Source organism: Xenopus laevis, chromosome 4S, assembly GCF_017654675.1.
Source record: "Xenopus laevis strain J_2021 chromosome 4S, Xenopus_laevis_v10.1, whole genome shotgun sequence".
Classification (NCBI taxonomy): domain Eukaryota; kingdom Metazoa; phylum Chordata; class Amphibia; order Anura; family Pipidae; genus Xenopus; species Xenopus laevis.
The window spans coordinates 45,858,820-45,872,252 of NC_054378.1; the positions used below are offsets into that span (position 1 = coordinate 45,858,820).

The 13,433-nt window shown below is 40.0% G+C and overlaps 1 protein-coding gene across 1 annotated transcript in view; it reads right to left on the reverse strand.

The window, feature by feature from the left end:
• The window catches only part of LOC121403683 (estradiol 17-beta-dehydrogenase 2-like), a 61,200-nt gene extending 48,066 nt beyond the window's left edge, over positions 1-13,134 (reverse strand). Inside the window, exons 1-2 of the mRNA XM_041591493.1 lie at positions 13,130-13,134; positions 5,660-5,756 (exon numbers count right to left, since the gene is read on the reverse strand). Coding sequence (XP_041447427.1) covers positions 5,660-5,756; positions 13,130-13,134 — 102 coding nt within the window. The remainder of the gene's footprint in view (positions 1-5,659; positions 5,757-13,129) is intronic.
• Positions 13,135-13,433: the final 299 nt, after the last annotated feature.

The window sequence follows — 13,433 nt, forward strand, 5'->3', positions numbered from 1 at the left end:
CAGAAGTCCCCAAGGGGGAACCCGCAGTGGAAGCCCAGGAGGCTTGGGGAGAGAAGCCCTCAGCCCAGCTTCTCAAATCCCAGTATGCTTCTCTCCAGAAGTGTGCAGAGGTGATAGCAGCCGCAGGAACCCAGGATAAGGTCCCAGGTACCCATCAGCAGTCTGACTTGCCGATTGCCGCCAGAGGATGCCCCTTTTCATAAGTCTCCAGGATTAGGAACCAGCTGTGGGAGTCCAGGAGAGAGAAGCAGGAAGCCCAGTCTCTCTGTTTTTACCCCTCTACAGAAGTCCCCAGGGGAGGAACTGGCTGTGAGAACCAAAGCCTGGGTCCCAGAAACCTTGAGATGAGATGCCAGCAGACTGGCTTTTTGGTTAATGCCAGAGGATGCTCCTCTCTGGAAGTCCCCAGGGCAGTGTCCCAGGAGCCTTGGGGAGAGAAGCCATTGTAAGACATTGCCATTCTAGCTTTGACATTATTTTCTTGTATACATGTTTTACATAGGATATATGTTAATGTATACGTAATAGTAAACCAGTTGTTCAGAGAGCTTAAACCATAAAGGTCCCCATTGAAGCAAAGATTTTTCTTTGCCGAACGACCAATTTTAGCAAAGTCCGTCCAATCCGTCAAATTATTGTGAGGTCAGTGGGATTTGAACGTTCGTACATCTTACGATTTTTCTTCCATCTGTCAGAAAATTGACCGGCCAGGTTAAAAATTCTTTATTCGGTCCCAGTGCAATCTATCTATGTTTGCAGGGCCAAGCAGGCAGCTTCCCTTAAGTTTTGCTGGCAATATCGCCTGAAATGGTATATATAGTTGATGAACACATCGTACATTTAAACGATCATCTCAAGATAATCGTGGTCTCACGATGACGAAAAGATCTTTTAAAGATCTTTACATCTATGGCCAGTCAGTTTTCCTTATCAAAAAGTTTGGCTTTCCGTGCTACTGCGCTACTGTCTCAAGCTAAAAGAAGAAGCAGGAAGAGGATCACGCCATAGTGCTCACTCGATCAACAAAGGGCTGGTGCAGTTTTCTGCTAATAGAAGCACCAGCCCCGGGTATCGGGTAGGTAAATACAATCAGTTGGGGGCATCTAACTTTTGGCACCTCCAAGTACAGGGTATAAGGAGCCTTAGAAAGAGATGTCGGCATCCCAGCCTCTCATTTCCCACTAGGAGATGCCCCTCCTGGAAGTCCTCAGGGGAGGTTACCAGGGGCCATGCCCTGTTCAAATCCACAGTGCTAACACTTCACTAGCATAGAAGCCAATGTCACATTGAGGAAAATCAAATACATTCTGGCATGCTCGTTCACAGTTGTTCTTGGCTTTAAAATGTAATTATGCCATTAACCTCACTGGGGACATCTAGTGGTGACCTTTTTGAGTGCAGCTTTGGTTAACTAAATGAGGTATTGTGGGATATTGCAACGGTTGTAACCAAAACCCTTATGGGATAGCTGGCGCTTCATATGTATACCTTCAGCCATATTTTGTGTGAAGACTTAGGGGCAGATTTATCATAGTGTGAGATCAGAGTTCGCAAGAGAAAATAAGCCCACTTTCTATTCATACTTTTTTTTTTTTTATAGATATGTATTCATCAATGGTGAGCTCTAGCTTTCACCCATTGATAAATATGCTTCTAAACATCTAACAGGAAAAGGTTATTTAATAGTGGGTGTCACAGGAATAAGAACACAGTCAAGAATGTTTTTACATGGATACAACAACATGTTCTTATAAAAACTAGAACACCAATAGCACTTTACGTAATAGTAAATACATATTTGCATAGCGTCATCTTCTTCTTTAACAATACTGCCTCTATATTACCACATTACAACCCCAATCATTGGCAGGACTAATAAGAACTGTCTATTCCAGCGAAATCTCCATCATAGTAGAGGCGAGTTACAGTATACTGTAGCTCCACGACAGTCAGACCCTAGCATGACCCTATCTCATGGCTAGGCCAAGCCAACCGGGGCAACTCAACCGGACACCCTGCTCTCACTCAGAGCCCCCCTATTGTTGCACCCTAGACAGGTGCCTCTTCTGCCTATCCCTAGTTCTGGCCCTGTACTATCTGATGTAGTTATCTCTGTTAAGGTTCTGCAATACAATCTTATCTCCCTTATTCAATTTGGCCTTGTACTGTTTTTAAGATCCAATTTTCTGCTTCATTTATTTTACATTTGAAGTGCAAGTAGTCTCTCTTTATTTATTCAATGCTGCTTGATTTGTGCATGTTTTGAAGTTTAAAATGCTTTTGATCTAAAGGCTCAATTGCTTTTTAAAATGTTTGCATTTAGAAATGAATCGTATGCTGACCAATGAATACTGCTGTATGTACTTGAACTGTAAATGAAAGAAACAAACCATAATTGTCAATCATTTATTGAATTATGGCTAGTAAAGCTATGTATAATTCATAAATAACAGTTGGCTCTTCACCTAGCTATACACAGTGGCAATTGGTTTCAAATAAATTGTCACATGGAGTCAAAGCTATCAAACTTTGCTAATCAAAGGTTTGTATTAGAGCTTTGCGTGTGTAAATAAAAATTTACCTCTGCTCCCCTTTTCTGTTCAATCTGTCGGATGTGTTTGTACCACACAAAACACTCTTAGTGTTTCTACGGCAAAATCTACTGTTGGCTCTTCTGGATTCTTGGATTCCAGGGACAAAACAAACTGTTTGCTATATTTTCCATTAAGCAACTTCCCTGCAGAAAATAATATTGATTTATAAAGTACATTTAACCATAATTAATATTGTACATTTCTTAAGTTTTGTCCAGTCTTCCTAGGACAAGTCTTCAAAACAGGACAACAAGAAGAGTCTGACACTTTTTTATCTAGATATATTAAAACATTTATATCCATTAGGCTTTGAAATATTAACTCAGGCCAACGTTACATATGTTTTTCAATAGACCACCCAATTACAAGTAGACACTGGCACACACTGCATATACTTACATTCCCCTCTGCTTAACTTGTTAGTAACTATGTGCCTGCGTCTCCCTGTGCCTCCAGCTGGTCAGAGTCTACCTTCCCTGTTTTTGTATTTTAGCTATAAAAAAAACAACTATGATCCCCTGGAAGACAGGCCCTTATAGGCCTGATCCCACGAATATTATGCCCCTCCAGCCTGATCCAGTGAACAAAGCACCTATTCAGGCTACTTCTTTGCAAGAAGGGTCTGTTTAACCTGAACTGTAAGAATAAACTATGGGAGTTTGTCTGACAGAAACAAAGTAGCTATAGATTCTGAGGCAATTCTCATTTTTGCTACAATGCTATTGTGCAACTGTGAGAGTACATTGTGGCCCACCCAAGTGTATTGTTTGGGTGGGATTTTGGTGCACACAGTTTATAATGAAACTAGGAGGGAAGGTTGGTTGTAGACAACCCATCCATAAATAATATTACCAAGTTTCTGTGATGTTCATATACTTTATAAGCGTAAGTATACACAGTAAAAAATGTTCTAACATGTGAAGGCATGCAATTACTGTATATACTCGAGTATAAGCCGTCCCGAGTATAAGCCGAGGTACCTAATTTTACCTCCAAAAACTGGGAAAGTTTATTGACTCGAGTATAAGCCTAGGGTGAGAAATGCAGCAGCTTCTGGTAAGTTTCAATCCAAAAATTGAGGGTATGTGCTCCCATTGGAGCCGGCGAATATTCTTGGACGCCGGCAAATATTCTTGGAGATTATTCTTGGACGCCAGCGACTATTCTTGGATGACGCCGACAATTCTTAGGCGCCGGCGACTATTCTTAGACGCCGGCGACCGTTTTTTCCGCTTGACCCGAGTATAAGCCGAGGTAGAGTTTTTCAGCATATTTGGGGGGCTGAAAAACTCTTCAATAAGCTGTGCAATTCAAAAGAAGTTCAAAAGGTGAATAAAACTTGAAAATAGGATTGAAGTACAGTCTTTCATCTTTTAGCCTCTACTTTGCAAAATGACACAAAAGCATTTACTGGAATATTACAACACGTTTTAAATGGCACACACAAAATACATATCTATAAAATGCTGCATTTTTAGGGGATGTAAAGGCAAAAAAAAATAAAATCCCATTTTTACTTTCTTTAATGAAAAAGAAACTTATCTTCAATATACTTTAATTAAAAAATGTTTACCATTTTTATAAGAAACCAGACTGTATGCAGTGAGATTCTTCCTTCATTTACTTGCTCTGACTGCTGCGGATAGGAAACTTCAGATGGTCTCTAACTGCCTTGCAGGGAAAGGATCATACTTTCAAACGGCAGGGGGGGGAGGGACTCTTCCCAGAACTTAAGCAGTTTTGTTTGTTTCCCTGTAGAGCAGCTGGTGATTGTGTACAGATTCATTCATCTGCAGCAGTCAGAGCAAGTAAATGAAGGGGGAATTTCACTGCATACAGTCAGGTTTCTTATAAATCTGTACAGATTTTTTAATTAAAGTATATTGGGGATAGGTTTATTTTTCAGTTAATAAAGTAAAATTTGGATTTTATTTTTGCCTTTACATTCTCTTTAATGTTTCCAAATCCAGCAGCAGGGACAAAGATCATGGAACCAGATTTAAACAGATAAACTGGGATTCTATTTGGAGGATTATTTTGCTGCAGCCACTGGTTCTGGAGAGATGTATTAAACAATACAAAAACTATAAAATCCTCATTAGATTACATGACAACACAGGAACCAGTGCAGTCTGCAGATTCTGATTATTAATCAGTCTTGCTGTATCTGCTTTCTATCTGCTATGACAGATATTATTTGACTTGTGCTGTTTTGATAAATTATGATGATCCCTAAGCAGCAGCCCAGACCACACTGAGCATGTGCATGGTCTTGGTCTTGCAAAGATGTTTAATAATGTTACAAGATGGTGACCCCCTGTGGCCAACTTTGAAAGCATAAATCATTTGTTTGATTAGGCTTCTGGTGCAGTAAGTTCATGTTTATGTTTATGTTTAGTATACAAAATACAGCATTTCTAGCATTATACTATTTTAGATTTTATTTTCCCTTTAAATAATGAGGATCAATTAACAACAGGGAAGATATGAAATGGAAATCTTCTTTTAATTGCTGAACTACTGTTGTCAAAAAATTGCCCTAAAATGCAAGGAGTACAAGAAAAAAGAACATAAAAATATATTTTAAGTTTGAGTCAACTATTCTATATTCTAGATACATAAGCTATCTGCTATGCTTCTTTCTAAAATAGTTTTCTTTAATTTCCTATGAGATTTGGCAAAAGTTTAGCAAAACTACATAAAGCTTTACATTTTTCCTGTAGTTATTCCAGGTTATGCCAGGTTATTACCAGTCTTGGCAAAGAATTCCCTGAGGCAAGGAGAGGTTATGACAGCAAAGCTTTCCGTCAATAATAGTCTTATATTTAAGGTACTAAGGTAAGGATCATTAAAAAAAGTTAAACAATACACTCTCGGAGGCACAAGATTCCCATTTCTAAAAAGAAAAAAAGGTAACATTTCAAGATCAACTTTAAGACCATTTCAATCTTCTTCATTGCAGTAATGTCAATACAACACTCTGTGGTCTCTAAGATAAGCCAGTTCCCTTTAGGCATTAAAGTATTATATACATACATCCAACAGAACAAAGAGGAAAAACATACCTGATTTGCAATTGTTTCAGAAGCATTCATTGATATATCCTCCACATAATTTGAGGGGGAAAAATACTGTATCCTGTCTCCATCATATCCTCTCCACCTATAGGAGAAAAAGATGTTAGACAGGCATACATTATATTTAAAGCAAATTTGGAGAAGCCGCACACCTTACAAAACCTGGCAAATTTTTTTTCCTGGTGCCCAGTAACAGAGGAATCGGCCACCTCTTGTCCAAGGTCAGAAGAAATTCACTGGCACACAGGAGTTGCAATTGCAGGGCAAGCCCTTGCGGTTTACTATTGCAGTGGTACAACGTTTTGGGGGCACGCCCCTTTGTCAAGCATAATATGGACGTAGTGCAGACAACAATATAAATGGTGTTCAATTAACATAATTAACATATAGTTAACAACTGATGCAGTGAAGAAAAAAAATTTCAAGGTTCAAAAAAATGCATAGCAAATAGTCCAATTAAGATGGTTTTTAATCCATGAAGAGTGTTCGTGTAGTGTAATATTTTTGTAGCAAAAGTGAAACAAAGTACCTAAAAAACAATAAAAAAAGCAACAAAAAAAGTTGCAAAGTTATTGATAAATAATCAGGAAAACATAAAGGTTAAAAAGTATCAATTACTTAGAGATAAAATAACCCTGCAGTTTAGGGCGGGGGAATGGAAACATTACCTGTCCCTGAAGGGAAATCAAACAGAGATTATTATCTGAAAGGAAAGGAAATACCATTTGCATTTGTTAAGCATACTACAATATTTCATAAAAAGTAGGACATATTGTACTCTTCATTAAGACCCTTAGATGATCTGGTCTGCAACAGCCAGATCCAGTAGCATTCCCTCTGTAAAGGTTGCCTTTTATTATCCTGGCCTTGTTTACTTATAACCTTTTCCAGGACTTGCCAGCGGAGTTGCGCCACCCGATGGCTGTGTGAGAAAAAACATTTAGCTAAAAGGGTTACTTGTTTTGTTTTCACCGACTCTTTTTCCTTATTTGCCTCTTTATTACCAATAGGTGTAAGGGTTGCTGCGGGAGGTTGGCAATTCCTTATTGTAGTTTTATGCTCCTGCAGCCTGGGTTTGATAGGTCTGGATATCTGTCCCACATAAGCACAGGGAAATTTCAAACAATAATTGACATTCTGAGTGTCACAGGTAAAAAAGCCCTTTGTAGGTTGTTTAGAACCTTTCAGTGGGTGTGTAACATGTTCACCAGTAATTATTCCGTTACAATGCCCATAGTTCCTGCATGGGAATGTGCCATGTACTTGGTGGATAACAGATTCTCCAATTTCAATTTTTGCCTGGTTTTAACCAGGTCCCCAACACTTTTCCCCCGTCTACTGACCGTATTTTGAATCAGTAGACAAAAGACCCCAATACTTCAAAATAATTTTCTTGCAAGCCTTCGAGTTTGGATCAAAGCAAGAGATAAAAGGAATCCTAGAAGTTTGTTTCTAGTTTCTAAATCTTTTTTGAAGTCGTTCTTGTCTGGGAATGTGTTGCACCTCCTCCTTTTATCTGTTAAAATGAATCGGTGTCCGAATACTGTTGCCGCGCTGCGATTTTGAGGCAAGTGACTCTTCGGACACGCGCCCAAAATCTTCTGACGCCGGCGCATTTTCACGGGACACAATCAATCCATAAAGGCCTCTGCAGATCCAAGATTTGCTCACAATCAATCAAAAAAAATTTACAAACCACTTTGCCACTTGGATTGAATTATACCTTTGATGTAACTTGTTATACGTAAATACTTAGGACTTTTTATGACTCTATATAACTTATATATTTTTTTACAATACCCTGTAATATGGATTGTGTAATATACAGATCACATGATGTTAACCAACTGAAAAACTAAGCCAATAGCCCGGGTTTGAACAAATCATATATGCAACATGTGTGTTGAACTGTGATTGGTTTTATTGTGGGGCGGAGCCAGTATTTAAGGCTCAGAAGTAACTAACCTGTTAGAGATTGCCTATGACTAAGTACTAGGTAAGCATGAAACGCGTTAGGCCCCATAGGGGGAATGTTTGACTTTTTATAACATGGAATAAACTTGTATCTTTTATCTACAAGCATGTTTTGGGACTATTTTTCAAAAGTTATGAATTTTCATGGGAGATTTGCGAATTTAATTGCCGGTGGCGAAATTTGGAAATTTGCCACTAATTCGTGGCAGGCGAATTTATTCGCCCATCACTAGTGAAAACACAATTTGCATTGAACAGCAATCAGAAGAGCTGTCAAAATACAGATCCCTGTGGCTTTCCCTTTGAAAAGAGAGCTGTCTGCACTCCAGTCAAGAAAGGCAGGTAGGGGAAGACAGGTAAGTGCCAACCCTTCTGTTCAGACCCCATATCCTAACTTGAACACCAGGAAGGGATATACTGTAGTAAATGACCCTTTTATGTTTAAAATAAAATACAGTATGCTCTTTTTTTTCTCTGCAGAATGTGTGGCCTATCACATAGAAAATCAACAAAGCATATAATTTGGCCAGGGGTGCCTAGGCTTTTAAACTCAGCTTTGTAAAGAAGCACAATTAGGTTAATGCAATTCTGTAAGAGAGATTACATTTATGATATGAAATAATTAGAAACATACTGTACTATATCTCTGTAGTAACTCTTCTGTAACTGGATAGCATAGTTTTTGTTTTTCGTTTATGTGGTTAATAGATACGCTGTGCAAAATGAAAAATTTTTTCAATATAGTGAGTTAGCCAAAAATGTAATGTATAAAGGCTGGAGTGACTGGATGTCTAACATAACAGAACACTACTTTGCAGCTCTCTTGGTTTCCACTGATTGGTTACCAGGCAGTAACTAATCAATGACTGGGGGGGGGACATGAGTCATAACTGTTGCTTTTGAATCTGAGCTGAATGCTGAGGATTCATTTCAGACTCACTGAACAGTTATGTCATATTTTGGTCCCCCTTGAAGTTGCAGGAAGTTTTGTTTTGTTATATTAGACATCCGGTTACTCCAGCCTATATAGATTGCATTTTTGGCTAACTAATTCTTTTAGAAACATTTTTTATTTTGTACAGCCTATCTATTTACCCAGTTTATATATTTACACTGAACTGTTCCTTTAAAAATAAATATCATATGGTGATTGTGAATATACAAGCAGTAAGTGGGAGGTCGTTTGAGCTACATTTATGATTCATAAGGTAGCTTGCTATTAGTCTACTCTCAGATATTCTGATGTCATTTAAAGGTAGCATTTACTGTTCGGCTCTTTTAAAAACAAATATCTGATTGGTTGTTACAGGTTACCAGTCATGGGCTAAATGTGTATCTTTTAATAGAGTATCCTGTTAACAGGATGCCAAAAATATTGGCACTTCACAGTAAATCTATCTTTCGTTGTCCTTTCTTTTTACCCAGTCTAGCTCTCCATTTACTGCACCAACCCAGGGGAAACACTAGTTTACAAATGTCTCTCATGCTTCAGTGCTTCTCCTGCATTATCAGACACTTTGCACAGTGGACAGTAGTGATCCTACAGGGGGCGGACCCTGGTGCGTGATGCGCAGCCGGGCCCCGCCCCCCTCCGTACGGCCGTATTTGGCCGCATTTTCAGCGGCGAACGGACTGCCGGGGGGCCCTGAGAGGGTGCCGGGGGGCCCTGGCCCGCTCACACCCCCTGCTCCCCCGGTAGTTCCTCCACTGACAGTGGAACAAAATCAGAAAATGTTGCTTTACTGCACATCAGAAGGAAATTTAGAGCACACTGATTATTTCTATATGGAAGTTTTGAGCAGATTAGGTAAAAACTTAAATAACTCCTGCTATGGAGAAACAAAGGGGCAGATTTACTGAAGGGCAAAGTGGCCGTCGCTAGCAACAATTTGCCAGAAATCTCATCCACAGGGACATTGGCAATTTACTAACAAGCTTAGACAACAATTCGCTAGTGAAAGAGACAGTCGTTAGCACAGTTTCACACTCTATCGCCAGGTGATTTCGCTCAGGCGAATGAACGTTACTCCACAATTTAACTAAAGTGCGAATTTTATTTTACAGAATGTTACCTCTTTCGCCAGAGTTTCCTTCTCCACCTTAGACCAGGTGAACTGATAAAATGTAGCTACATTTTCCTCAATCTTTTGTAATAATATATGGCCACTTCAAGCATTTTAACCAACAGCTCTAATAAAGACGTCTATACGTCCTATATGTACCAGCCCTATTCAAATTGACCTAATGTTAGGAGAACTAATGAAGTTTCGCTAGGCAGAATTGAACGCTAGCGACAGATCGCTAATAAATGTTCGCACTGGCGATTTGAACTAGTCAAACTTCACCGGCATTCGGCTGCTGAAAAGCAACTTCTCATTTAAGTGAATTAGTGTAGTGGTAACTAATTTACGCCTGGTGAAGTGTGGCAGAGCGTTTGCTGGCGAACATTCGCTCTTTAGTGAATTTGCCCTGAAATTCAGTTACACTCATGTTTTATCTACATGAAAGTAATCACATAGGAATCTTGTTCCTCTCTTCCTCTTTGTATTAAAAAAGGCCCCATCCCGAGGGATTCTCATTAACGTATCTTCTGTCTCTCCTCTGCTGAGGTTATCACAGTACCAGCTGAAAGAAAAAAAGAGCACTTTGCATAAATATGGTAGCAAAATAAATGTGACATATATTTTTACATGATGCTGAGCTAGAGCTGCTTTTCTTTACAAACATTCATCCATCAAATTGCCCAAGGTAATCCTATCTATTGATCCTAAGGATGGTGGAAAAAAAGAACCTGTCTCCAATTTTCCTTGACTTCAAATGGACAACTGGACCAGTTCATGGATCAGAATTTTAGTACTCACTAATATAATAATTATAATAGCAGTACCCAGATATTTTACTTGCTGAAAAGGCATACAAACCTTTATTATTTACTGCATATTATGTATATGCTAGAACAACTGCTTCAGGGAGTGAATTTTTTTTCCTATTTATCTTTTACTGTCATAAAAGTTTCACACATTCTTCATAACCATTCTAAAGCTTACACAGATATCAATGGGGAAAAGGATATGACCCTCAGCTCACCACTAGTTATCTCTATAGTTGCATTTCCACAAACCAGTAGCTAGAGATACCGTAACATATTACTTTAGAGTAGTTATTTTTTGACACTCCCTTACAACTAGTTGTTTTTCCACATTCTGAAACATGCTGTTACTATTAGTAAGTGCATAACCCATAATTTGTTCTCATCTCAAAATAATACTTTTAAATGCAATACTGAAAATAAACAGTGGACAATTTTTCCTGATAAACAAACTAATGGCATTCACAGGTGCGATACAGGTTCAAAACACAGCAGCGTTACAAAACAATTTGATGACAGAAGGCCACTCTTTCACAATGCTTGGGGAACAGTGCGGCAGCAACAATATAGAGGAAGGTCCATTTGGCTTTCAATTCTAAGTAACTTTAGGATCACCTGATTCATTGAAATGAAATGCCGTTGTCTTGGCCTTCAGCTAAAGGTTAAGATTTCATTAGTACTCATATCTATAAGCCATAACTACATTTGACTAGTGATGGGTGAATCTGTGCCGCGAAATTCGCGAAACGGTGAAAAATTCACAAAACGGCGCCTCGTTCTTTGGACGCAGATGAAAATTCACCGGCGTCCAAAAAATGAGAAGCTGGCACCATTTCGCAAATTTTCGTGGGAGTTTTGTGAATTCACCGCGAATTCCCACCTGGTGAATAAATTCGCCCATCACTACATTTGACCAATGTAATTTTAAAAATGAAAAAGCCCTCAGCATCTGTGACATGTCTCAGAAACCCAATTCCTTTTACTGCCTAGAGAGTTGGCGACCCCCCTCCTCCCAGAGCTGCTTTAGAAGGTGAAAAATGAAACGTTACATTTCAATATTAGAAAAACGGTCACAAATAGGAAATAGAAAGTAATTGAAAAAGGTATTTAATTCTGGTGAAATAAACCACCAGAACTGAACTGGAAAAAGTGTTTGAAGGTGAACAATCCATTTAAAAGAACAGTAAAAGTAATGAAAATTTTAATGTATTTTGCACTGCACTGGTAAAACTGATCAATTTGCTTCAGAACAATGATTATAGTTTATATAAACAAGATGCTGTGTAGCAATGGTGGAAACTGAAAAGGGCTACATGGCACAGGATATATAGTGGATAACAGATAACACAATTATGTTCTACAGATCTTATCTGCGATCTAACAGCATTTTCACCTTTGAATGGCTGCCCCCATTGTTACACAGCAGCTTCTTTATATATATATATATTAAAACTGGTGGCTAAAACGGAAGGGTGGAAGGGTGGAAGGTTGGTCTGGGCTGTATCGGTACGCTAACACGGCGCATAGCGCTCCGTGTGTTGGACACTTTCTGTCTAGCAGTCCTTTAGAATCACTAAGGAAGGGCGGTGCGGGGTTAAGTCGGCAGTTAAGCTCAATACAGAGACCTGCTCTTCCCTCCCCGACGCTGACAGGCGTATCAAACGGGGATAGTAGGCGACTGCCCAACACGCACGCCAAGTATCCATGTGTAGTTAATTCTGGCAGAATAATATAGCGCTCAAGTAACTACAGACTGCCCTAATCAGACGTGATTTGGGCCCATATATCTTTTCTGGCCCAGATTTCCAGTACCAACCTCACCCTGTGTTACACCCGCTCCATATATACACAGTGGACCGCCAGCATTCCATTACTGTGGGGATAGGTGTGGACAAATTGCCATTATTGGTGTCTAAAAACCCACACTATTCCCACTTTCAAACACTGTTTATAAGCTATTGACCACGAGTCTTGTTTGGCTTCCTCACCTAACCTTGATTTTAATACACACTTAGTTCATTTTGCTCCATATTAATTTTAGAATGTGATTAATAAAAGTTACGCTTTACTTTTTTCGTTTTGGGACTCAGTTAATGGAGGTGGGAAGGTGCAATCATATGGGTCATACTTTTTCCTCCTCTCTCTATGATATCAATTACTCTCATTGACCTTGCACACCACCTTTTCGTTTCAAATCTCTACCAATGGATGGTGCTACCTACCAAAACAATATCTTTATATATACAATAGTAGTGTTTCAGAAGCTGTCAGGGAGCCGGGAGGTCCCTCCAGGGAGGTAGTCAGGATCTAGGAGGAAGCCCTCTTGAGGGAGCAAGGTCGCGGTGTCCAAAGGGTTAATCAAAAGAGTAGTCGGGATCCAGGCAAGAGTTCAAAGGCAGGCAGAATATTAGCAAAGTCCAAAAGTCCAGGCAAGAGGTCAGCAACAAACAGGAACAAGATAAGTCTTCAACAAAGCAGACAGGAAACCCAGGAAACTTCACAGGAATGAATCCTATACTTGGGCGCCATTCTGGCGTCTTGGTAAGGCTTTTATATTTGAATTTGGCGCCATTCTGACGTCATCAGCGTCCTTGCGTCAACGTCGACGCACTGACGTCATCGCGCCAGCGCCCCTACCCATGTGGCGGCCATGGTCGCCGCCATCTTGGGAGCGACGCCAGCAGGGAAGGACGCGCCGCCCGGAGCTCCTGGACCTGCTCCGGGCGGCGATCATGACAGTACCCCCCCTCACGGGGGGCCTCCGGAGCACCAGGACCTGGCTTCTGGGGAAATTTGGAGTGGAACTCCCTCACCAGACGAGGAGCATGGACATCAGAGCGTCCTTCCCAGGAGCATTCTTCAGGGCCAAAGCCTTTCCACTTAATGAGGTACTGAAGAGAGCCCCTGGAGATTCTGGAG